Here is a 26,849-nt window from a genome sequence, read left to right on the forward strand (position 1 = left end):
TCACTTATTTAAACACAAATAGAGCTTTTAAAAAGCTTTTCCCTCATACGATAAGATTAAAAACAAAGCAACGATTAACCCATAAAAACTTGCCGCTCAGTAAACTAACCGATAGGTAAACCTATCGAGCGAAATACGATAAAATTCCAATCATATCAATGTGAGCGCATCTCTAGGGGCGAGAGGAGCCTGGCGCCGTGCTTTTTTACCCCGAGCGTTCCAAGTCTACATTACAGGCCAGTGCAACGCAGTGCGTCGACACCAACGCACGTGCTGTCACACAGAACGGTTGGAACGCGCGCGTTCGTAATACGAAAATTTAAAAAACAATGTCATTTTGGTGTTGTTTTTTTTAATAGTGCCAAGTTGCCTTTGAAGTGCCAGTACAGGATTTGGATTGTTAGTGTTTTGGATTTGCGAGATGTCAACTTTTATTAGCGCTGCAACGACACAGGCTGATGCAAAAGGTTTGTAGCTTTTGGGTTGCAATTTTTAGAACTTTATAAATACTTTTTAAACCGTAGCAGTGACACTTTCTTTATGTTTTTAAGAAATACAAAGTCGTCGAAGGCTTTTTCAAGAAATATTAGGAGTAAGGTTTGATTGCGTCTAATCCCGGGATTTTTTATCCGGAAAATCCCGAAAGGAAGCTCTATTTGAGACCTTCAAAATATACGCGGCTTTCAACAGGTAAGTACATATACTGTTTGCAAATTGAATGCAAGTAATTTTACTGTATTGATATAAAAAAATATACAAGCTCTATAGCTTTTTGTTCGGTTACATATTTCATTAGGTATACTTTAAGAAAGTAGCATAATGCTTATCTTTTTAGGTCTTATCTTATTGGTTCGGTTAGGTTTAGATAATATAAGTAGTGTTAGATTTTTTTATATGGTGACAAGCCACCGACAATACTAAAAAGTATGGTCTTATTTGATTAAAGTACCTATTTAATATTTATTGTACAAAATATTTTTTTTTTACAATTAACGCCATAAGGCATTCTCTGCCAGTCAACCTCTTCCATGTAACTTATTTTTTAGTGCAATAAAGATTAAATAAATAAATAAAGCTAACCTTTGACCGATAAAGTAAGAAATGAATAGAAAATATAGATAAAATTAAGAATATGTTAATAACATAATAATATAACCTTTACTTAGATATGGTTATATGTAATAGGAAAATTTGTAAATGTCAATAGTGTCAATACTGACTGAATTATAAGACAATAGACGACAAGATTTTTCCTACTTTCTTAATATTTTCTACTACTAATACTTAAATACAAAATTGAAATAAATACTTACCTTACAATTACATGTTTGACTTTGTATTTAATCAATTAAATACATAGTTAATACATTAGGTATATTATGTTATCTATCAAAACTACAATATGATAGCTTTCTTCAAAAAAGCGTAGTTAAATTTAATAACATACCTATTTAGAAAATTATCGCACCCCTTTCACTAAGTCTGATCACACCTATTTATTTTAAGTAAATCAGCCGATACATGTTTGGTCGAAAATTGTATCAGTAACATATAACCTCGTAACGTAGCTTGGCTAATGACCTAATGTATATAAAAGCACTAGCGACCCGCCCCGGATTCGCACGGGTTAACAAATTATACATAAACCTTCCTCTTGAGTCACTCTATCTATTTAAAAAACCGCATCAAAATCCGTTGCGTAGTCATCTAAGTCATCTAAGCATACATAGGGACAGACAGACAGCGGGAAGCGACTTTGTTTTATATGTACTATGTAAGCTCTTGAGGAAACACATAAAGTGGCTTCAACATAAGCTACCTGTCAGGTCTAAAATGCCTAAAATACAATTCTCCTATTCCTCTATCACGTGATTTTAAAAAGAGACAAAACGATTCTTGGAAAGTAGAAAATAGTTATTTGTTTTACAAGGGGGCAAAGTTGTTGTTTAACCGCTCGTGCTAATATTTATTGGGTTTCAAAGCACGAGGGTTAAACAAAATTTTTTACCACACCAACCCGAAGCAAATATTAAATGTAAAATATCAAACAAAATCAAACCAAATCAAATCCAAACGAATGTTATTAAATATTTATCATCCAAAATCATCCAAAGTCAATTCTACCAGCAAACATAAGAAAACAACTCAAAATTTGCATTTGATTACTTTGCCTCACATGTGAATATAATGCAACTTTGCTATCAGTTTTTGAAGTGCAAAGTAAGCCTTTCCGAGCTGGTGTGGTGAAAAGACTATTCCTAGCGACGCGCAGCCGTAGATGATAGAGTCGTAAATCACGCTAGCTCTACACTTGTATATGGCCAGACCGGATCCGGAAGCCAGTTTATTGCTGTTAGTTCACGCCTTATCGGACGCACTTTTAATCTTCGATGTTTATGGGCCGATCGGGTAAACTCAAATTAGAATGCTGAGGTTGAACAATCAGCATGAAAAGCTGAGTGTCAACTGTCAACTACTCGTCGAAAATGTCTACCATTCTCTAATAGCTTATTAATAATAATATACAGGGTGATATTTAAGTCGTGATCAGTAATATGTTTTTCTAACTCCATAAACAACGAGCAATTTAATGCCCCTACTCTTACTAAAATCAGCCAAGTTTTTTTTTACTTTTTGTCATTTATTTTACTTTTACAAGTGGCAATGTGGTATTTAAACAGCTTTGTAAGATATTTCAAATGAAAAATTAAGTAAATTTTATTTCTAACTGGGACAAAATGGGGACAAATGAGAAAAATGATGACAATGACAGTTCCGATTCAAAGAGGCGATTCAATTTACTAATTTAAATATCTTAATAAGCCGTTGTAATATCCTAAATCCACTTATAAAAGTAAAATAAATGACAAAAAAATTAACCAAAAAAAAAATAATTTTGTCTGATTTTAGTGATGATGATGATGATGATAGTAGTGTGACTACTTAAAAACACAAATCAAAATATTTCATAAAATAATTCGATTTGTTCCCAAAGTTGTGAATAATTTATATGTTTTTATACAGGTACATACCTACCTACTTATTGAATAATTAGATAGTGACAGATACTTTTGGACGCACCAGGGTGGCAGATATAATTAATATAATTATAATACTTCTGGTGCGTTGTTTCAACCACAAATATTGATGCTAGCTGAACGACTGAGGTATCTTAACATTCTTAACTTTCCGTATGAAAAGAATCATGGTTTTCATTACATGGTCTTTAAAATAAAGTTAGTTTAGGATGGGGCCTATTTTCACTACCTAATTGAGAAATTCATCATTAACGCCACCTGTTTTATTACACAAAAACTACCACCATAAAGTCAATCAATATTCTATAATTGCTACCAATTAAGTCTCAGCTGGGCCCATCAATACTAGTATTTATCACACGAAAAACAAAGGGGTGGAGCAAAAAACCTAGAAAGGGTGCCATGCACATGTTCGCTTCGACCCCTGTAGGAAACAAGTGTACAACGAAACAAAATTATTTTACCTTCCATTCAAACGATTTTAAACTTTATTTACGAGCAATAAGGGCATGCGTGACAACCCTATTAACGAACAAGTGCATAGCATTACAAAATGTTATTTATCACCCGTTTAAACAATTTTAAACTTTATTTTGAAGATGTTAAGAATGCTATGGACGGTATTTGGAAATGGTTGTTTGTTCATATGGTTACGACGGGGGTCGCATGTGATTTTGAAACTGTTCTTTCGATTTTTTTTGCGCTTGGAGGACTAGAGTAGAGAAACAGTTTGTTTAGTTTGTTTATGGTAAAGATAAAAAAAAAACATTAGTCTCGGGGTGTGTGAACTATTTAACTAATTGTTAGTGTTAGTCAATATGTTGTAAAGCGTTTTAGTGCGTACAACATTGGTACTACATATTTAAATTATGTATAAATGTACGTATGTATACAAAAAAAAAATCCGTCGCACATTATTTATTTATTTATTTAAACGCTTATGTTCAAAATATAGAAATGTTACCTACTACCTACACCTTAGTCGTATAAATGTTACTATATGTCTTTAATAATAATCTACATTCTACAGTCTATACGACAACCAAAAAATAAATTTGGTAAAAAAAAATTTCAATCAAACTTCAATCGGTATGTTTTAAACTTATAGTCCTGAGACACATCTATAACTCTGCATGGCATTTGCGATGATAAGTTGTGACTATTTCATAATTAATATCAAAATTCATGAAAATTATAACCTTTATAATGACACTACCTCACTTTGTTCTACTCAAATCGGTACAAAGTTAGCTTTATCGGACTGCAATCTTAGAAAAAATGGCTGTGACATACAGACATGGTGAAACTATAAGTGTTCCGTTTTTATCACTTCGGCAACGGAACCCTAAAAAAAACTCCAAAAATACTCGTTACACAAAGCAACGGATTAAAAAAACAATATCGCAACGATGTCCCCACATGTCTGCGAGTGACGGCGAGTGCGCGCCAGATGCGAGACACAGATGTTGGCCAACGGGGCATGACATCTGTATCGGACTACCGCGGGGTGTGATTTGGGACACTAAAGTGTCATTCAATAGAACTTGCTAACTATGTAAACAAACCGCCATACTAAAATTGACACTGAATGTCTTACTAGTAACTTTTGTTTACATAGTTAGCAAGTTCTATTGAATGACACTTTAATAGCTAATAGCTTGGTCAAGTAGTACCTAATGAATTGTTGAAATTATGTTTGGGAGTTGATGTCTTTAAATGTGAAATTTAAATGTCAGTTCAATTAGATTAGACAACCGCCATGTCTCTAATCGAACTGAACAGTAATTTCAATTTGACTTTGCACCGACTTGAGAGTGAGGGAGTGTCATAAACGACATAATTAGGGTTCCGTACCCAAAGGGTATACACGGGACCCTATTACTAAGACTCCGCTGTCCGTCCGTCCGTCCGTCCGTCCGTCCGTCCGTCCGTCCGTCCGTCTGTCACCAGGCTGTATCTCACGAACCGTGATAGCTAGACAGTTGAAATTTTCACAGATGATGTATTTCTGTGGCCGCTATAACAACAAATACTAAAAACAGAATAAAATAAAGATTTAAGTGGGGCTCCCATACAACAAACGTGATTTTTGACCGAAGTTAAGCAACGTCGGGTGGGGTCAGTACTTGGATGGGTGACCGTTTTTTTGCTTGTTTTGCTCTATTTTTTGTTGATGGTGCGGAACCCTCCGTGCGCGAGTCCGACTCGCACTTGGCCGGTTTTTTTTATAGACATTTGATATTAGAGTCTGTGCGGAAAGAGAATTGTTATTTTAAACGTCACACTTCTATAAAATTATGACGTCTGCGTGTGCTATCAAAATCGTTGCAGACTTATCTAGGTCTAACTCCACGACTCCTCTAATTATGTTATTGTCATACTTCATTGTAAATCAAGCAAGCTTGGTCCGACGCTAGAACAAAATTTAATTTTACCAACTGCATGGCATTATGATATCCATAATCATTACAGTTAATGATTTAATGTTATTTACCTAGGTACTCATATTTTCATACTTTTGTCATCATTACAATCACAAATAATGACGTGTCGTGTCATATTGTGCCTAATAATGTAATAATTTTATCAAAATTGTAGGTAACTAGATCAAATATTTATTGCAAATAAAAGATAAAAAAATATCATTAGATATTATATACCTATAGATATAAGTAGCTAACCAGATTAGCTGTTCTGTTTCTATATTTTTTATCTGATAACATAATTTCGGTGCGTTTAGTTCGGTTGCACTAAAATAATCTAAAACATATAACTTTGAAAAAACATATAAATTTTGAAATTACTTCAGGTACTAAATTACTAAAAACTTTTTTTTATACTTTCCTCTAAAGTCCATCAGTGTATATTAACGTTAGCCTAGCCGTATGCTTTCGTGTGACTATTTTCGATTTTTTTCTTCGTGTACACGTAGTAGGTACATGAAGTATTGGATGTTTTATTATATCACGGCTAGCTAAGAGAATTAAGATTGTTTGTTCGAAACGCGGGTTTCCCAATGTCGTAATGCCACAACCATTGACGCGTTGGTGACAAAAAATGTGTGACCATCGATCACTAATATTGTGGAACGTTAAATTATACAAAAAAATACATAATAATTCGCTTTGTTCAAATCTTTAAGTTATTCAGTAAGCTCCGCCTTGTCAAATGTGTTTTTTTGTAAAAGGTCGTGAATAGCCATATGTTGACGCCTGTAATCTTAGACGGATATATGTGTTACGTTTTTGCGGATTGTATCGACAGGTAGATTTCCTCGATAGTTTTGCTAACGATACAAACTTAAAGTTAAACTATGTATACTTGGTCAACCAGATCTTGACAGTAGAAAAAGGCGGCAAATTTGAAAAATGTAGGCGCGAAGGGATATCGTCCCATAGAAAATTAGAATTTCGCGCGTTTTTTACTGACAAGATTTGGTTGACCAGCTTTATTACCTATATTTATATATTCCTTTTTTATGCGTTTCTTTGATTAGATAGTATTTTTTTAGCATAAGAGATACTAGTTAATACCAAAGATCAGTTTAGGCACCAAAATGGCTTTTAGAATTAGGTAACATATATTAATACCGATGTTTCAGATTAAATATTTTATTTATTTATATCATATTTTCCATCTTTGCTTAGGCTACATATTAACTCACATTTTTAGGCCATTATTATTGAAACGTCTACCAAATGATGGCCTAAGAAAAGCAATAAAATATTAAATAAACATGGGATTACTATGTTTCTATATTTTGTCAAAAGACTTTTTACGACTCATTTTTTCGCAACTTAAACCCGAAGGCGTCGGTTTTGTTATATTCAAATGCAAAACGCCCTTATCTGGGCAACCTGTTGCAAACAAACGACATCCGGCACCACACGTGTTGCCATACACGTGACTGTTTCAAAATATTGCCAGTCGTAAAAAACGGCGACCAACAAAACGGAACTAACGCGGGGAAATTATAAACACACTGTTACACTGTTTAGCTTGGCTTTCAAATTGGATTTGTGGCGGAGAAATTGATTTTATGGTATAATTTATAGTGAAAACTAGTATGAAAAAGTCAGTGTATACTTTTAAAACTCAGGCACGGGGTTAATCGTATATTAAGGGATTTATTTTAGCTATACTTGGTCAACCAGATCTTGACAGTAGAAAAAGGCGGCAAATTTGAAAAATGTAGGCGCGAAGGGATATCGTGCCATAGAAAATTTGAATTTCGCGCCTTTTTTTACTGACAAGATTTGGTTGACCGGCTATAGCTTGTTTATGTTTCCGCGACTTCGTCTGAGTTGAATGATCATTTCTTTGATAAACAATATAAAAACTATCCTACTTAATATGTCCTTCGCCGGGGCTCAAACTATCTCCATACCAAATCTCACGTAGGTACCAAATCTATATACCTATACATCCGTTCAGCGGTTTAAGCGTGAAGAAGACAAAGACAGTCTGACAAAGTTACTTTTGCATAATATTAGTTTATTTTATTTTGACGGTTAAGAACTATTAGTAAGCACAAGCAGGTAACTCAGTTCCGCTTCGGTACCTAACTGAAATTAATGTCTCAAATCAGGTCTATGTTTTTTGCATACACATTAATATTAAAGGGTCGAAGGCCAAGGGAAGCCAAAAATCGTTGGGAAAGACAAAGGGAGGAAGCGATCGGGTGGGCCGACGCAAAAACAAAAGATTGCCCTTCCTTTGAAAAACGTTTTTTTTTTTAAACGTTGACCATAGATAAAAACTGAGTTTTTTGCCGAAGACTTAGAAGAAGCCTGTAATGCTAACTTTAACCGCTTATTGCAAGAAATCATGGGAACTGTAAGTATTAATGAACCCATAAAATTATATATTTAATTAAGTACCTACCTATATTGTATAAAGTATGTAGTATTAATTTGTGTGTTGTTATATGTTGTGATGATAATCATTCGAAATAAACCAATTTCGTAAATTCCATGTTCTCATTTTCTAAAAGAAGAATCGTTTCGTATGCTGCGTTGCAATTGTTTTTTTTTTTACTTTTATTACAAATAGAATCTCTTGCCTAGAGAGTAAGGGTGCTTGAAACTATTATTAGCGTTTAGAATTACACCATATTTTCAGTTAATTTCTTCCTTTATTGGTCTGCAAGTCGTAAAGCGTCGTAGGCGCCGTCAAAGTTGTAAATCTCTTAGACAGGAGTTAAGTAAATGCCTCAAACATTTTGTTTTACTTGCATAACCATGGCTGGATGAAGACAATTACTTGACACTTCATGGAAATAATATCTAATATAATGTGTAGGTAAAACCCTTTACCAGTTTGCTCAACTTGTCACGTGATGAGTCAAAGGTTTGAATATATATTTTGCCCTGAACTTTTTACAAAAACGTGCAAGAGTTTAAAAATAACTTTAACATCGTCATTACACGAGACACGACTATGTATGTATTTTGTTTATAAATGTAAATTTTGTATTTTTTTTATTGAACTTTTACGAGATAGTGTTTTATTTATTGTAAGTACTGTCATACAATGTTTGCCCTCATCAAGGTACCGGTTATCATGTTTATTGTCATTATATCATTAAATATAGATAAGCACCAATCCTAGTGTCATGTCACAAACAGATATAATCCTTTGGTATTTTGATTGCGCACTTAGGGAATTGACTTTTTCATTTTTTTTCTAGACTGCTTACTTGCTATAGGTAGCTTCATAAAAAGTGCAAACTTGCATCGCACGAAGTACTTACGACACTGTTTCTAAGCCGTATAATTGTACATACAAGCTGTTATAAGGACGCGGGCACTAGATCCTAATGGGATCTGACCTCCGAGGCCGCGAACTGGCGCATGCACAACACAAAGCGACGTACCCACTCGCTGTGAAGACATTGTTATTGTTTGTTACTTTAATCTTACAACGCAGAAGTCGAACTCTTAGTTAAACCAGTACTTACAGCAAAACAAAAACAAACAACTGACTGTTGAACCTTACGTCATTGATATAAAGTTCAGTCACGGTTAATGTCAACGTGCGACTACACAAAGTAAAGAATTCGAAGCCAGACTGGTTAAAAGCGTTAGACTCACTTGATGATAAACAATAGACAGCATGACCTTCCCTCCTTGACATTTTAATTACACTTAGCTTATAATAGAAACCAATCTGTCAGCCGCAAATTAGGGCAATTATGTGTTAGAGAGAACAGACAGATTTGACACTTGTAACACGTACCTTTGTTATCTCTCGTTCAACTAAGCACTCAACTACTTAAATGAACTATCTATCTTCAATGATTTATAACTCAAGATAGGTTATAGGCGTTTCAAAATTGAAGCGCTTAACTTGTGACAAATTGGACAAGTTTCCTTTAGACGCGGCTGGACGAGCGAAAAATGTGCACGTGCTAACGAGCTCCCGCACACCGAAAGAGAAAGAGACGACCTTATGTTTAACAACGAGTGTGACAAAGATGGATGTAATGAGAAAACTAATCAAAAATAACAGATTTCTTCGTAGGCACAGAAATAAATATGGAAGTATTTTTTGTGCTCCTCAAGTATGAGTATAACCTATCTATGGTTATATAATATTGTCTCTCTTGACATTTTTGACGGATACTTATTGCATAGTTCCCTTCCCAATGCACGCATAGCAAAAAATTACTTCTGATTTGCAAGATGAACTTTAAGAGTTACATGATTGATATTTATATTATTTAGTCAGAAAGCGCTCTTTAGGATAAAATGGTAAGGCATGATATTAATTTAATAAACTGAAGTTTGTTATACTACGAAGAATCCTGCATTCTAAACTCCCCCGTCACTGCCGCATAGTACAACTACTTATTGTGAAAGTAAACAGAAATCCGAGAAGAAATTCAAAGAATTGTTTATGTTTATATCAAATGTTTATAATTGTCAATGGCATCGCATTCCACGCGGCACATTAGCATTAATTTGCTCACTGGGTTTGATAAAATTACTTTAATATGATAAAATAACTCGATACGGGCGTTAAATTGCCTAAATTAAATGGCGCTTGTAAAGCCAACCTGTTTCTTTTTTTTATCTTAACAACGACCTTAAATGAGAAACCAGATTCCTAAGCAGTTTTTTTTAAATATCGGGCGATGATAATATTTTTTTATGATAAAAAACCTAATAGGTACAGTAGTTACCATTTATCAAATCACTAACAAAACGCTGTATGTTACAATTTAATTATAAACGAAATTAGATCGCAAAACAGCAATACGCATAATAACGCTGCGATTATATTATACCAGATGGGAAAACATCAGGATCTGCCATGTGGCTCGAGCGAAATTAACATTTTATTGCGATTTGTATTATCGACATGACGACGCCACGACGAGGTCACTTCACGCGCTGCGCTGTTTTGGCGCCAATCGCCATTATGACATATTGATTTTTTGATGTCACAGATTATACGCATTGTTACCAATTCGGCGATTAATTTTGAAGTTGCTAAATTATGAACGAGTAATTTATTGCGGATTTTTACATATTTATAACATCTTGGTATTTTAATATCTACAATCAAGTAATAAATAAATAAATAATAGATACATCCTTGATGTTGTGTTGCAAGAAATATGTAAAAATAAACGGTCAGTCGCAAATGACAATTTGAATTTTTATTGAAATCAAAACAAGTTGCAGATTTCGCGTTGCTTTATGAAATCGTCTCAAAGATGGAATTACCATACGTTTGTCCCGACTGCATAAACAGGTACAGTCAACTTAGAACATTAACACATGCACACTATGACCATAGTACCTAATGTTATTTGTAATTTTAATGTGTGTATGTTACTATGGACTTTGACTGAAATAAAATAATTATATTTTTATTTATCCTTTGGAACTTGTAATACATAAAATAAAAAACCTAATTATGTAAAACGTTCTAGTGTTCGAGATGCCAATGCCCAATAGATGACATGCTGTCAATCTAGCAATTTTTTAAGGAGGTATACATACGAGCAGACGAATCGCCTGATGCTAAGCAATTACCGTCGTCAATGGACAGTTAGGAAATTAAATACCGCATGCGATTTAAGGTTAACGATGTAAGTACAGCGGTGGTATCATGGTCGTATTTTTATCACTTGTCATGTCATGCGTCACTTTCGCGCTTACATACTTGTTAGAACGTGACTGGCATGATGACAGATGATAAAAACCGACCATCTTAGCCCTACTGGGGCAGTTACTAACACTCGGTATATCAATTATTTAGACTAAACTAAAGGTTGTTAAATCCACACATTCAAACTGACACTATTTGTGGAAACATTTCACCTTTATCTTTATGCACTAAAATAAATCAGAAAAATTTGGCCAACTGTACCGCATTAAGAATAGCATAGGCTAAAAAACCTCCAAAGTTGCTAGGTTTTATTCAATACCTAGTATTAGACGTTTGAAACAAATGACCGTCTGCCAAAATGTCAGCCCAAGGCAATTTTTCTTTTGCAGCCAGGTGGTTCTATCCATTAAACATGGCACAGATAATGCAAATAATACTCACACAAAAAGGCATTTTGAATTTGAAGGCGTTTTTTCGAAAATCAGTTGTGTGATGTTTGAATAAAACCGTTTTGAATGCCATTTTTTTTTATCTTTACTTCCTGAACGCAGGATGTTTACGCTTTTATAATATTTTATTTTTTAATTTAAGAAAAAAAGTCCGACTAAGGCGCGAATAATATGTATTTCTATAAGCTCCTAATTATTGTCCAGACTGTGGAAAGGATTAGATAATTTATTTCGCTCTTAGATTTTCTTTAAGAAAAATACATGTAGTTTAATTATGTTTTTGTAAATGCTTTTTTTCAACAGTCCATAGCATAATATTAAATGAAACGACAGGTTTCTCTAGATGTTCAAATTGTTCGGGTTTCCCCACTATTAAATTGCTCATGGAATGCTGCTACACGGATCTATTATATATTTTAAATATTTTGTATACCTATCGATAGATATTTATCTTAATATTTATTTAGATAGCGCCAAAACTTGGCCACGGCATTTACTATTAGATTATTACCAATTCTGTCAATCTCGGTTATTTTAGGACGTTATTTGTGAAGGTCTAAAATTTCTTAATTAGAACCTTCCTATCTATCATATTTCAAAAATTTGCTACGATTGAGTAAAAATTTCAAAACTGAGCTTCACAATCAGGCTTAGTAAAAATCTTCATTGATACTTGAAGATACAGTAGGTAACCCTAGTGTAAATGTCATTCGATAGCGTGACGTGACGTAAGTACGCGTTGCGTTAAGTGTCATTTGTATGGGATTTTGAGTTTCCAAAACGTCCCGCTTGGCGCGCTGTTCAAAATCCCATACAAAAAATAGACAACGCAAACGCGAACGCTCGTCAGTCGTCATGCTATCGAATTAAATGTACACTAGGGGTTCAGAACTTCAGTTTCAGAACGCCAAAAACTTGACAATAAAGAAATGAAACTTTAAATCCCTACTAATATTATTAATGGTTGATAGGACATAGGATAGTTTTAATAAATCATCATCATCATTTCACACAGCAGGGCTACCCCTGCTGTGTGAAATGATGCCTTAGCTTAGTCGGTTTTTTATCATCTTTCATCATGCCTGTCACATTCTAACAAGTATGTAAGTGCGAAAGTGACGCATGAAATGACAAGTGATAAAAATACGACCATGATACCGGCGCAGCGGGCGCAGCATGGTTCCATTTTTATCGGCTGTCACTGTGCCCGTCACTTTCGCACTTACATACTTGTTAAAACGTGGCAGGCATGGTGACAAGCGATAAAAATGCAAACGTGCTACCGCCGCTGGACAAGTCGCGGGCAGAAGATAGTTTTAAATACCTAAGCATAAATTGTGACCTTTCAAAACTTTATTCTTACTTTTATTTTTTACACAGACTAAATGAATGGGTCATTGTAAAATAATATTATAAGTTGTAAAAAGATACAACATGCATTGTACAGGCACGTGGCACCCAGGTGGTTAAAGTGTTTAGTCTATGGTAGAACAATCGTTTATTTTGTCTCTGGCACAATCTGTTGCAATGCTTGAACAGTTGGTAACAATGACCCTCTTCATGTGACGCATATTATACGTACATAATGGAGTATCCATATGGTTTTCGTATAAGTATAGACTGTATTTACTTTAGACGCTTTGTTTCTCCATAGCAACAGTACAATTTTAAGGTTATGAATAATAAATGTTCTTGAACATTCATAAAATGTTACGATAAAACCATGAATTAGTCAGTTCCGGTTACAGGTGTCTTAAAAGAAATAAAATTGGCAATACCAAAAAGTGAAGGCACCACTCACACACAGTCAAGGAAAGTATACCTACTTTACAAGCAATTGGAAAGGTCATTCAATTTAAGAAGGTTCAATGATAAAAAAATTGTTTTAATAAATAATTCATACTTACTTATAACGTGGAATGTGGAATAGACTAATTACTCACCACTTTACTTTATTACTATAAAACTCTCTTTATTTACTGTACTGGATTTCAAAAATGTAATGTTTTCTTTTTTTCGTCTAGTGGACACTAGGCCAGGCTTAAGCACTAAGCCATACAGTCTAGTAATCTTTTCCGAAGCATTCTAATTTTGATATCCCATTAAAATATACTTGGTCAACCAGATCTTGACAGTAGAAAAAGGCGGCAAATTTGAAAATTATTTTTACTGACAAGATTTACTTGACCAGCTATAGCTGGTCAAGCAAATCTTGTCAGTAGAAAAAGGCGGCAAATTTGAAAAATGTAGGCGCGAAGGGATATCGTCCCATGGAAAATTTTAATTTCGCGCCTTTTTCTACTGACAAGATTTGGTTGACCGTCTATATATATTTTTTTTCAAACACGCCGGCATAGGCTGGCGAAGGCGCCACCGTTCGATTACATATTCACGCCGAGTTGCATTTCTTGGAAATTTCGTGCGATCGATCCGGGGCCATCTGCAGAACCTTTATAGCGATTTTATTTTTCTTTAAGCACATGTATTGGTTTTATATGTTGGTACCTATATGATGGTGATATTTGTAGGGGTTACCGGTATAGTTAAATATACTTGGTCAACCAGATCTTAACAGTAGAAAAAGGCGGCAAATTTGAAAAAGCGGCCAGGTGCGAGTCGGACTCGCCCATGAAGGGTCCCGTATTTAGGCGATTTATGACGTATAAAAAAAAACTACTTACTAGATCTCGTTCAAACCAATTTTCGGTGGAAGTTTACATGGTAATGTACATCATATATTTTTTTTTAGTTTTATCATTCTCTTATTTTAGAAGTTACAGGGGGGGGGGGGACACACATTTTACCACTTTGGAAGTGTCTCTCGCGCAAACTATTCAGTTTAGAAAAAAATGATATTAGAAACCTCAATATCATTTTTGAAGACCTATCCATAGATACCCCACACGTATGGGTTTGACGAAAAAAAAATTTTTGAGTTTCAGTTCGAAGTATGGGGAACCCCAAAAAATTTTTGTTTTTTTTCTATTTTTGTGTGAAAATCTTAATGCGGTTCACAGAATACATCTACTTACCAAGTTTCAACAGTATAGTTCTTATAATTTCGGAGAAAAGTGGCTGTGACATACGGACGGACAGACAGACGGACAGACAGACAGACATGACGAATCTATAAGGGTTCCGTTTTTTGCCATTTGGCTACGGAACCCTAAAAATGTAGGCGCGAAGGGATATCGTCCCATAGAAAATTTGAATTTCGCGCCTTTTTTTACTGACAATACTTGGTTGACCAGCTATATATTATTTTATTTCAAATCTGCATGTTTTATGGGCTCCAATTTCACAATTGGTGTATCATATAATTATTATTTATATGAAATCAAGGTAATATTTGGGTTCCGATGTCATAAATCGCTTATCTTGAAAAGTAAAATAAAATAATGCTGAGCATTTGTAAGACTCGTTTTCTTTTTCAAATAATATATAAATAAAGTCCGTCAACCAAATCTTGTCAGTAGTAAAAGGCGGCAAATTTGAAAAATCGCGGGTTAGCAACACTGTGTTCGAATAATTCCAAAATGCGTGTCATCTGTGTTTTATCTGTGGAATGTGGATCGTGAAATTCGTGAACGACAGCCGTCACCTTATTTGTTTTCATTTGGTTTTCATTCTGAATCGTTTCTGTTTCAAGAGATATTTCTGCTGCCACCATTAAATACCAATACATTAAATGAGAATAAGCAAAGCTAAGGGGCCTACAATGTACAATCATGCTCGTTGATGGTAAACATTACTAAAAATTGAGGTTATGACAAGTACATGGAAGAACTCTTTCGAACTTTTAAGATTATGTTCAGTTTTTTGTTTTAGGGTTAAAAGGCATAAATAAAATTAAAACGTATGCCTAAATCTATCCAACAAGACCATAAATTGTGTCCTGGAAACCGTCCATAGGCCCACATGTCTAATATTTTCAGCAATCAGTTGTGACTATTTACAAAGATGCAATAGAATACTACAGAGTATTATGCTTGGTTGAAGTGACCCGGTAACATTGGTAACTTCATTATATTTTTTCAAATAATGACCTGAATTATAGTGTAAGCTAAAGTGACCCTTATCTTATTTACCTTTAAATTAAATAAACACCCAAATATCAGTTGTTTTATTTTCAATATGTAATCCTATTTTACAATATATACCAATCAAAAACAATTACACAGGTATGTCATATTCATCCAGAAGAGTACACTAATTTACATTAACAAGTAGCATATTATATTGTAAATAACAAATATATGCACTATCTAATTATCTGCATTTTGATATGATTTTATTTTAGTAAACTTAGAAGACATAGATAGGGAACAAAGAGAATATAAGCACTACGATAGGGAGTTGTTTTTGATATCTTCAAATTTGTTCATCATTTTGATTAACATTGTTTTAACATCGCTTTTAAATTGTCCGTCCGTTTCAAATTTTTTCAATAAACCGCGAGTGACAATTTGAATTGACGTACGCAGGGCGCGCTCAGCGGAAAAAAAAATTCTTTTGGTTCGACGTACATTGCTGCTTTTCTTAGCGCAATACTGCTCTTTGAGTGTTGCCCTACTTTAGTTTGCTTTACATTGCTACTGACAAGATTTGGTTGACGGACTATAGTTAGGTATAGTGTGTCAAAGGTCTGTCTTATTTCAAACATAGACAGAGAGTCATACTATCTTTGTCTTACACTAGTACTCCAAAAGAAAAGGATGATGTATAATTTTTTTTGTTCCTATTTACTGAAAAATTGGTTTGACCATATAGACTTTTGTTGTTAATAAATATTCTATTTAATTAAAAAACATTAACATAAATTGTGAAATCAAAGCCATAATTACAATTTACTTCACATTTCACAGTATGCATAATTCATACCTGCTTCCTTCAATAGTCGTAATTATAGACAACAGCACTATCAACAAACTAATGTAACACTATATATTTCTATCGGTCGATTAAATCCCTACATATAGCCATACGTCGCCCGCCTGGCGCCATTGCAGTTTAAAACCAAAACGACCAAAGACAACGCATTCTCTTAGAACATCCGCCATCTTGGATTAGCAGAACGGTAATGTTCGGTGAAAGTAACATCACGACTTCTCATACATTAGTTGAAACCGTGCGAATGTGTAACCACGACACCTCCTTTTATATCTTTTTGCAGCTGACCGCTCATTAATTTCCCATTTTGTGAATTCGGCTACATTTGATCAAAGTTTATCTGGCCTATAGGATTAAAATAGGCCAAAAGTAATATAGATTGAGTGTACTAGACAGAATTTGATTCTATATTTCACTGAGTTAAGGATGACTCACGCTAGACCGGACCGGGCCCGGACCGAGGCGTCTGACATGTCATTTTCTATGACGACTGATCACGTGGTCTTTCCATAGAAAACGATGATGAAGACCCTGGCCGAATTTTTAAGTCATCTTTTTCTAGGACGATTTTAGTAAACAATAAACTCATCATTCCAAAAATAACTTTCGAAATCCAAAAATCCACAAGCCACTTAAGGCCGAACAGCGTCACTTAAAAACGATATTCTAATTCGAAATCTCACGTTCGATTTATACAAAAAGAGACCGTTTGAAAAAACTAACCAAAGGCGTCGGTGTTCTGTGAAATTTGGCGCCAGATTGGTATCTAAAGACATCTAAAGGTCTTATCAGATGGCGTGGTGTGGTGTGGCCATTGAAAAGCCTCTCGGCCCCTTTGAGACCACGCTTTGTTTTAAATTTTAATGCGTCTGAACTCTGAAGTATTGAGAGGTAGAATAATCTTATTATTGTATAAAAATCAATACTGTCTATAGTCCATAATTGGAAACTAATTTCAGTAGCTGTGTCTTACATAAGTATGTAGTTAAAATAATTTTATCGAACATGCGAATTTCATTGCAATTGAGGCATAACCAATATACCTATTCTTAATGAACATAGGTACTTACCAGGATTTTTTTCATTTTTTTAGCTAGAACCTCAGGGGTCCATTTCATTTTTCAATTTGCAAGTGATCCAATTATAATTAATATTTTGAAGGTATTTTTCTTAAATCTACAGATACATTTTACTTTTACCTACCTCATCTAACGACGGTATAAATAAACCATGAGCCCCGTGATATATGCCGGGGTCCGTCCATTAATCACTTTTAATTCAAACAATTCCGACTCTAAGATACTTTTACTGTAGTGCCAGTCTTCGGCTCGAGTATCGGGCTCGAGAATCTTAAGGGACTTGTATCACTATCACTGCGTAGTATAAAACAAAGTCGCTTCCCGCTGTCTGTCCCTATGTACTTATGCTTAGATGTTTAAAACTACGCAACGGATACGGTTTTTTAAATAGATAAAGTGACTCAAGAGGAAGGTTTATGTATAATTTGTTAACCCGTGCGAAGCCCGTGGTTATAAGTATTAGCTATAGCCTGTCGCACAATAACAATCGATCTTTACTGAAGATCATTTTTCAATTGGTTATCGTAAAAAAGTGGAAAAAGTCGTACTTGGAAAACAAAATGCTCCAGTGCAGAAACGTATCACTTTCTGCACACCTTTTAGAACAACAATGTCCCTAGAGTTCAGAGCATGAGAAATGAATTTGTTAAGTTCTATTTCCGTTGCAAAATCAAAACATTTATTTCGTAAATAAAATAGGTGGCTAAGGCTGTGACAACAGGCATACGTGCAAATAAATATATATATTCCTTTTTAAGTGTTATTCCGTGATTTCACAGTAATTAACAGAATTTTGTGTACCTATATGTATGTAGACGAAATGGACAGGGGAAAGAAAATTTAAAGATATTACACATTTTCCTGATTTAAACTTTCACGATTTTTACACATTATTAAATTGTACAACGGGACTTAATCGCGTATCTAAGTTTTAAGATTTACCTCCGACGTTTCGAGGACGGCGTTGTCCCCGTGGTCTCGGAGAAGACTGAGGGCCTACCGCGAACCACGTTCGACGTGTTGCCTCTTTGTCGCACTTGTAAATACGAACGTAAGTGTGACAGGGAGGTAACATGTCGAACGTGGTTCGCGGTAGGCCCTCTGGCTTAAGTTGACATTTCAGCATCTTCTAACCGCGCGAGTTTTTCGAACTACCCGCACTTGGTCTTGTTTATCAGCTTGAACGTTTTGCGCACTAGGGATGTCACTCTGTCGACACACAACCATTAGTTATTCTGTGACACAACACTAACGACACAGAATAACTAATAATACTAACGATACCTATTCGATTTATCGACTGTCGATATTCGTTTACGCTTACATTTACTAATGACTGGATTCCATGTGGATGAGATCTTGAAACCCTCGTCCCGACTGAAATTACTATGTTTTTTGATTTCAATGGCTTCCCGTACTTTCCTGCTGTAGAAATGACGATCCGTGGACAGGATTTTAGGGTTATGCAGCTCAATCCAGTGGTTTGGTCCTGACTCCAGTAAATGCTCAGCCACGGCAGACTTGTCCACCTGAGGATTCTTGACAGCTGCAATATGTTCCTTAAATCTTTCTGCTATTGTGCCACGGGGACAACGCTGTCCTCGAAACGTCGGAGGTAAATCTTAAAACTTAGATACGCGATTAAGTCCCGTTGTACAATTTAATAATTACACATTTCCGTCCGGAATGGAATAATACATTCTTTCACATTCGCCTTGCATTTGCATTTCTACAACAATATGGAGATCAAATCCAGATTTTTAAATTCCAAACCATAAACGTTTTAAAACGACTAAAATCTGTTACGTCTCTCCACATTCTGCAACCTAAGCATAGACTAAACATTTTTTTATCAATTAAACCACACTTGTACGTCCATAAACAACCAGCCGATATTAAAATCTCTATCAAGCAAGGCGTGGACGAAAAAACACCTGTAGTGTGAGAAGCAAGCCTCGTGAATGCTCGCATCTTATCTACCTGCATTCTACAGCTAGCAAAAACCTAGTACAACCTAACTGCATTGAGTTAAGGTTGAAATTTGCATTTCTAACGGTTTACCAGCTGTTTTAAGTTGCAGTTAAGTGGGAACGCCTCCGTGGCGCCAACCGCTCGATTACAAGTTACGATCCATAAACTAATACCGGTAGCTGAACCATTATAGACGCGATTATCTATGATTATGAATGAGCATTAGGTTTGATTGGATTTAGGAATACTGACTGGTATGTGTTGCGAACAGTTGCGAATGCGATGAAAACGATGTGCGTTTTTGTTAAGTTGGCTGGTTTTGTACAATTTGCTACTATGTATATGTAGTAGTTTGGCAAGAGTCATTAGTTAGTCGAGCATAGGCGTAGAGGATTATACTGTCTTTTTATTATGCTAGTATTTTTGCATAAAAATGGCATATTTCTCTCTGATCTTCATCCCATTACCGTATAAAAACATTAACTTATAGTCACTTTATTTAATCTGTGACATAGGATTACGTGAATTAATAACCTATACAACATTTTTATGTCTTTATCAGTAGGTAAATGTATAATTGTATATACATATTATTACAAAATGTCGCCGGCATTGCTTCCGGCTTAACCTCCGATTTTAAAGGCGATAAATTAAAATTGAATCGTTTATTTTATTTCCGTAAAACTTTGAGACTTAATTTTTGCATAAAACAGTTATGTTCAAGATAAGCAACTTGATTGACATAAAAAATGGAATCAACTAGACTCCGGCAAGCTAGGTGCGTCAGTAGAAAAGGCGGCAAATTTGAATTAATGATACCCTAAGTTCACAGTTACACACTCCTCGTAATAATTACGCAGAAAATGTAGTTTTATATAAGACTTTGTTTGTGCACTTTACAACAAAATTTTCGCCGTAATTAGTACGAGTCTGAACTACGGTCGGTATCGTTATAGGCGCCAAGGATCGATGTCCGATACAATTTTGAGCTTGGCGCCTTTTTATATTGACAATGTAGGCTTGCCAAAGTATATATATATATATATATATATATATATATATATATATATATATATATATATATATATATATAGTTTTATAAATATAGTCCGTCAACCAAATCTTGTCAGTAGCAATGTAAAGCAAACTAAAGTAGGGCAACACTCAAAGAGCAGTATTGCGCTAAGAAAAGCAGCAATGTACATCGAACCAACAGTTTTTTTTTTCCGCTGAGCGCGCCCTGCGTACGTCAATTCAAATTGTCACTCGCGGTTTATTGAAAAAAATTGAAACACGGACGGACAATTTAAAAGCGATGTTAAAACAATGTTAATCAAAATGATGAACAAATTTGAAGATATCAAAAACAACTCCCTATCGTAGTGCTTATATTCTCTTTGTTCCCTATCTATGTCTTCTAAGTTTACTAAAATAAAATCATATCAAAATGTTTACCTTTGTAAATAGTCACAACTGATTGCTGAAAATATTAGACATGTGGGCCTATGGACGGTTTCCAGGACACAATTTATGGTCTTGTTGGATAGATTTAGGCATACGTTTTAATTTTATTTATGCCTTTTAACCCTAAAACAAAAAAACTGAACATAATCTTAAAAGTTCGAAAGAGTTCTTCCAATACTTGTCATAACCTCAATTTTTAGTAATGTTTACCATCAACGAGCATGATTGTACATTGTAGGCCCCTTAGTTTTGCTTATTCTTATTTAATGTAGTGGTATTTAATGGTGACAGCAGAAATATCTCTTGAAACAGAAACGATTCAGAATGAAAACCAAATGAAAACAAATAAGGTGACGGCTGTCATTCACGATCCACATTCCACAGATAAAACACAGATGACACGCGTTTTGGAATTATTTGAACACAGTGTTGCTAACCCGCGATTTTTCAAATTTGCCGCCTTTTACTACTGACAAGATTTGGTTGACGGACTTTACCTGCATCTGACTGGCCAGACTCCGGCAAGCTAGGTGCGTCAGTAGAAAAGGCGGCAAATTTGAATTAATGATACCCTAAGTTCACAGTTACACACTCCTCGTAATAATTACGCAGAAAATGTAGTTTTATATAAGACTTTGTTTGTGCACTTTACAACAAAATTTTCGCCGTAATTAGTACGAGTCTGAACTACGGTCGGTATCGTTATAGGCGCCAAGGATCGATGTCCGATACAATTTTGAGCTTGGCGCCTTTTTATATTGACAATGTAGGCTTGCCAAAGTATATATATATATATATATATATATATATATATATATATATATATATATATATATATATATATATATATATATATATAAGTTTTATAAATATAGTCCGTCAACCAAATCTTGTCAGTAGCAATGTAAAGCAAACTAAAGTAGGGCAACACTCAAAGAGCAGTATTGCGCTAAGAAAAGCAGCAATGTACATCGAACCAACAGTTTTTTTTTTCCGCTGAGCGCGCCCTGCGTACGTCAATTCAAATTGTCACTCGCGGTTTATTGAAAAAAATTGAAACACGGACGGACAATTTAAAAGCGATGTTAAAACAATGTTAATCAAAATGATGAACAAATTTGAAGATATCAAAAACAACTCCCTATCGTAGTGCTTATATTCTCTTTGTTCCCTATCTATGTCTTCTAAGTTTACTAAAATAAAATCATATCAAAATGTTTACCTTTGTAAATAGTCACAACTGATTGCTGAAAATATTAGACATGTGGGCCTATGGACGGTTTCCAGGACACAATTTATGGTCTTGTTGGATAGATTTAGGCATACGTTTTAATTTTATTTATGCCTTTTAACCCTAAAACAAAAAAACTGAACATAATCTTAAAAGTTCGAAAGAGTTCTTCCAATACTTGTCATAACCTCAATTTTTAGTAATGTTTACCATCAACGAGCATGATTGTACATTGTAGGCCCCTTAGTTTTGCTTATTCTTATTTAATGTAGTGGTATTTAATGGTGACAGCAGAAATATCTCTTGAAACAGAAACGATTCAGAATGAAAACCAAATGAAAACAAATAAGGTGACGGCTGTCATTCACGATCCACATTCCACAGATAAAACACAGATGACACGCGTTTTGGAATTATTTGAACACAGTGTTGCTAACCCGCGATTTTTCAAATTTGCCGCCTTTTACTACTGACAAGATTTGGTTGACGGACTTTACCTGCATCTGACTGGCCAGTATCTTGATCGTATTTATGATTAGTTTATACAATCACAGCTTAAAATGTCGCTTATAAAACACTGGTGCTTCTGAAACTGGTCTTCATAACGACGAAACATACGAACTGACACATATAGGTACCTGACAGTATCACTGACAGTTATCCCCTCTTCATAATCATAAATATACCCCGCACACAGCTTTGAATATTGCCCAATATACAATTTCCTGCTATTTAAAAAAATTTGATTGGTCATTAAAATTTTGATTCTCTTGCGCGGCATTACAATATTTGACGTTGTCAAGCTGCGCGCTGTACAGTCGTGTCAATCACGGCACAATAAGATGCAAATGACAAACATGCATATCTTTAAAACATAAGAACATAACTGTCATTAAATTTCAATGAAAATATATATGTCGTTTATAATGATACTCCCTACCTTTATTCTGTTCAAGTCAGTGCAAAGTTAGTTTAGAGCCTAAACTGTAGACGGACTCTAGACGGGTTCAGGAACTCGCCTCTTGCGCTTGCGCAGTGAACGCGAGAAGCGTCGCGGTCACCATATGGTCACAAACTCAAACCAGTTGCCGTGGCGCCGGCTTCTTACACGTGTCTGTTACTGTCCGTATCTCGTATCGTGTAAATCCGGGACTGCTTAAGTTGCAATGAAGATAAACTTGGAAACCTCAACGCAGATGGCGCTGTGATCGTTCATTTCTTTTCTTATGTTCGCTTCGGAGTTCGGACCCAGGGACTGCCCAAGGGTCCATCCTAGGACCCATTCTATTTACACTACATTAGTTACTTTAATACGATTCCTAGATGTCTCTTATTTATTCTTTCGGTGATAAACAGTCCTAAATGGCAAAATCTAAAACTGCTGAGATAAACACATAAATGAAGATTAAAACGAAAAAAAAATACAAGAACTACATGTTCCATACTTAACTATGAGATTCTCTTTGTGCTTTCCGCTTCACAACTTACAAGTAAAGTACATGTAAAAAAACTTACAACTAAGTAGCCTAAGAATTCCAAGTACACATTATCATATTACATAAGGACATAGTTCGTATCGGTAGCGCAGTAAAAGTATTATGCTTCGGCGCAGTTGTTTGTCTTCATGGAGTCGTACTTAAGACTGACTAGATATAATTCATATTCTAGCAAATTTTAAAGCCTTGGCTTTATTTACTCGACTTTATTTTCTAAATACTCATAATATGAACTTGTAAAATATGCTTCATCATGTGACCAAAACATGGCTGTTGGTGGCAGTTGCAGCAAGTCAGTATACTGTCAAAATTTATAGTGACCGTGTCCGCTGACGCCATTGGCCAGGCATTGGCGCCGGCGCTAACTGATCTCAAGCCGTGACTTTTTGTCCACCATACATTCCATTAAAAAAACATTGCAAAATAAATTAAATTAATATCTAATTTAAATGCAAAGGACATGACATAAGTTAACCTTGTAGCATTACTTAGAAAAAATGTTGTTTATGATTATGACGTGACGCCACTAAACATTTTTATCTGAATTTAAAAAACAGAAAGGCGCTTAACAAAAAATGAAACTCAGTAAAGATCGTTAAAATCGGTATTTTTTACTCTAGCACTAAAAAGTTGAAAATTGAAACGTATTACAAAACCTCGCATATACAAATTTTGTGTTGAGTTGATAAAAATTGTGTCATGCTAGATGTCCAAATCATAAGAAATACCTACACGATACTGCAAATCTTAACAAACAACGGTGGTGTGATATTACGAGTACCATCTTTGTTCAAGTTTTATGTTTAAATGTTGGTTTAGAATTACCGTATGTTTATTAAGAACTATAGATATGCCAATTGCCACTATCTTGAGCAAAATTTTGCCAAATGGTGAATGTCTTGCTAAAACTAATACGGACTGTAATAAATGACTAGTGTTTTAAGATGGCTTGTCAGATATGATAATGAGATTACGAACCTTTGTACATACTCTTTTTACTGGCTATTTGATAACGTTACCTAATTGTGATTATCGTCTATATGCATTCTTATCATGTACCTACTCTTGTTACTTGGTGATGATGTGGTTTCTACACATTAGATTTTTTTTGTAAAAGTGTTTTTTTCTTGTTACAGATCGTATATTAGAGCGAGATGCCGGCTTCGTGTCGGGCGGCGACGATGACGACTCGTGCTCCGGCCCCGCCCACTCCGACGACTCCGGGGTCAGGCTCGTCGAATCCGACCTGAGGAAGAGAGACCGCACACCACCTCTCCTTCCCCCGCCGAAAAAACGACGGCTCGCCTCGAGCGATGAACCGTCAGACAGCACGAGCCCCTTCAGACCTTGGTCTTTCCCAGAAGAACCTCAAAGAGAACCGCTTTCGTTAGTCAAGAAGAGTGAAACGAGTTTGCTCCGGCAAAGAAGGAGGCCGGTCGAACCTCCTCCACCGCCACTACCTCCGCCAAGCGTCGAACCCAGACCCGGCCCGCCACGAGTACCCCCACATCCAGGCGTCGTCGCAGAATCCTCATACACAGAGAAATCAAAACCAAGAGAGCAAAGAAACTACAAAAACATGACTAGAGAACGAAGGATAGAAGCCAACGCTAGGGAAAGAACGAGAGTCCACACCATCAGCGCGGCTTTCGATACTTTAAGAAAATCCGTGCCCGCCTACAGCCATAACCAGAAGCTATCCAAGCTCTCTGTCCTCCGAATAGCTTGCGCGTACATCGCTGCGCTGTCAGCGGCGATAGAACCTGAAGCTGATCTCTCCTCAGCAGTGGAAGCCGTGACGCAAACGATACACACGGAGGGGAAGTTAAGAAAAAAGAAAGACGATCCTTAGATCTGGAAGCCGTCTAGAACTAAGCCGTCCCCTAAGCCTATTCTCATTAACTCTGGTAGTACAAAAATGACAATAAAGGGATTATGAACTATTTATTGGAGAGTAGCGTAGTGCGTTTTACCACATTTTAAATCTAGTGATACTTATAGCTACTGTTCTAAGGTTGACGCTTGGTACACATGCACAACTGTTGGGTTACGAGGGGTATTCAAAATATTCTCGGTATGAGAATGAAAACAAACAAGTACGAAAAGTTTGATATTTTTATTTTTCAATATACTCCCCCCCTATGTTCATACACTTAAAAGATCGATCAATTATTTTTTTTAATCCCTCGTAAAAATATTTTTTATCTTTCGTGTAAAAATGCTCCTCCACTGCCGCCTTCAATGCTTCATCGTCAGAAAATTTATTTCCACGCAGATCCTTTTTAAGATTGGGGAGCAAAAAGAAGTCGCTGGGGGCTAAGTCCGGACTATACGGTGGGTGAGTAACAGTTTTAAACCCACGTTCAACAATAGCTGCCTTGGCAATATGAGCAGTATGGACGGGGGCGTTGTCATGCAGAAGCAGAATACCTTTGGTTAACTTTCCTCGCCTCTTTTCTTTAATTACATCCTTTAATTGACGTAGAATGTTAGCGTAGTACTGTCCTGTGATATTTACACCTTTTTCTTTATAATCGATTAGTAATACTACTTCACAATCCCAAAATATCGTGGCCATGACCTTGCCAGCTGAAGGGATGACCTTCAACTTCTTGGGATGAGCTGAACCCTTAATGTGCCACTGCATGGACTCTTGTTTACTCTCTGGGTCATAATGATGAACCCAGGTTTCATCTCCAGTAACTATTCTTTGCAGCACCTCATCAGGATTTTCACCGCACAGGTCAATAAAATCGGAACAACAAGCTACACGCATGTCTTTTTGAAGCCGAGTCAGCATTCGCGGAACCCATCTTGCACTTACTTTTGACATATTAAGATGGTCATGTATAATATCATGTACGGTACCAATAGAGAGATTGGTTACTTGTGCTATAGATTTTACCTTCACTCGACCATCTTCCAATATAAGTTTTTCCACTTTATCAATATTTTCTTGTGAAGTAGCTACTACAGGCCGGCCAGGTCTCCCTTCCGCGTTTAAACTCGCTTGACCACTTTTGAATGGTAGATAAAGAAGGAGCAGACTCACGGTAAACACAATCCATTTCCTCTTTTATGGTTTTTTGATTTTTACCCTGTTTTGTCAAGAA

At 35.6% G+C, this 26,849-nt stretch overlaps 1 protein-coding gene across 1 annotated transcript; it reads left to right on the forward strand.

Moving 5' to 3' along the window:
• Window positions 1-232: 232 nt before the first annotated feature.
• On the forward strand, window positions 233-25,768 carry LOC134653921 (transcription factor ATOH8). The gene is made up of 2 exons (XM_063509287.1): window positions 233-467; window positions 24,873-25,768. Exons 1-2 carry the CDS (start codon window positions 422-424, stop codon window positions 25,586-25,588), a joined length of 762 nt encoding a protein of 253 aa, XP_063365357.1. The 5' UTR covers window positions 233-421; the 3' UTR covers window positions 25,589-25,768.
• Window positions 25,769-26,849: the final 1,081 nt, after the last annotated feature.

This window comes from Cydia amplana, chromosome 14 (genome assembly GCF_948474715.1).
Source record: "Cydia amplana chromosome 14, ilCydAmpl1.1, whole genome shotgun sequence".
In the NCBI taxonomy this organism is placed as follows: domain Eukaryota; kingdom Metazoa; phylum Arthropoda; class Insecta; order Lepidoptera; family Tortricidae; genus Cydia; species Cydia amplana.

Bases quoted from the DNA above. Each gene is read 5' to 3' on its own strand.
- LOC134653921 (XM_063509287.1), top strand. From the start codon at position 422: ATGTCAACTTTTATTAGCGCTGCAACGACACAGGCTGATGCAAAAG. The intron at 468-24,872 runs GTTTGTAGCTTT...TTCTTGTTACAG, and splicing joins GACACAGGCTGATGCAAAAG to ATCGTATATTAGAGCGAGAT.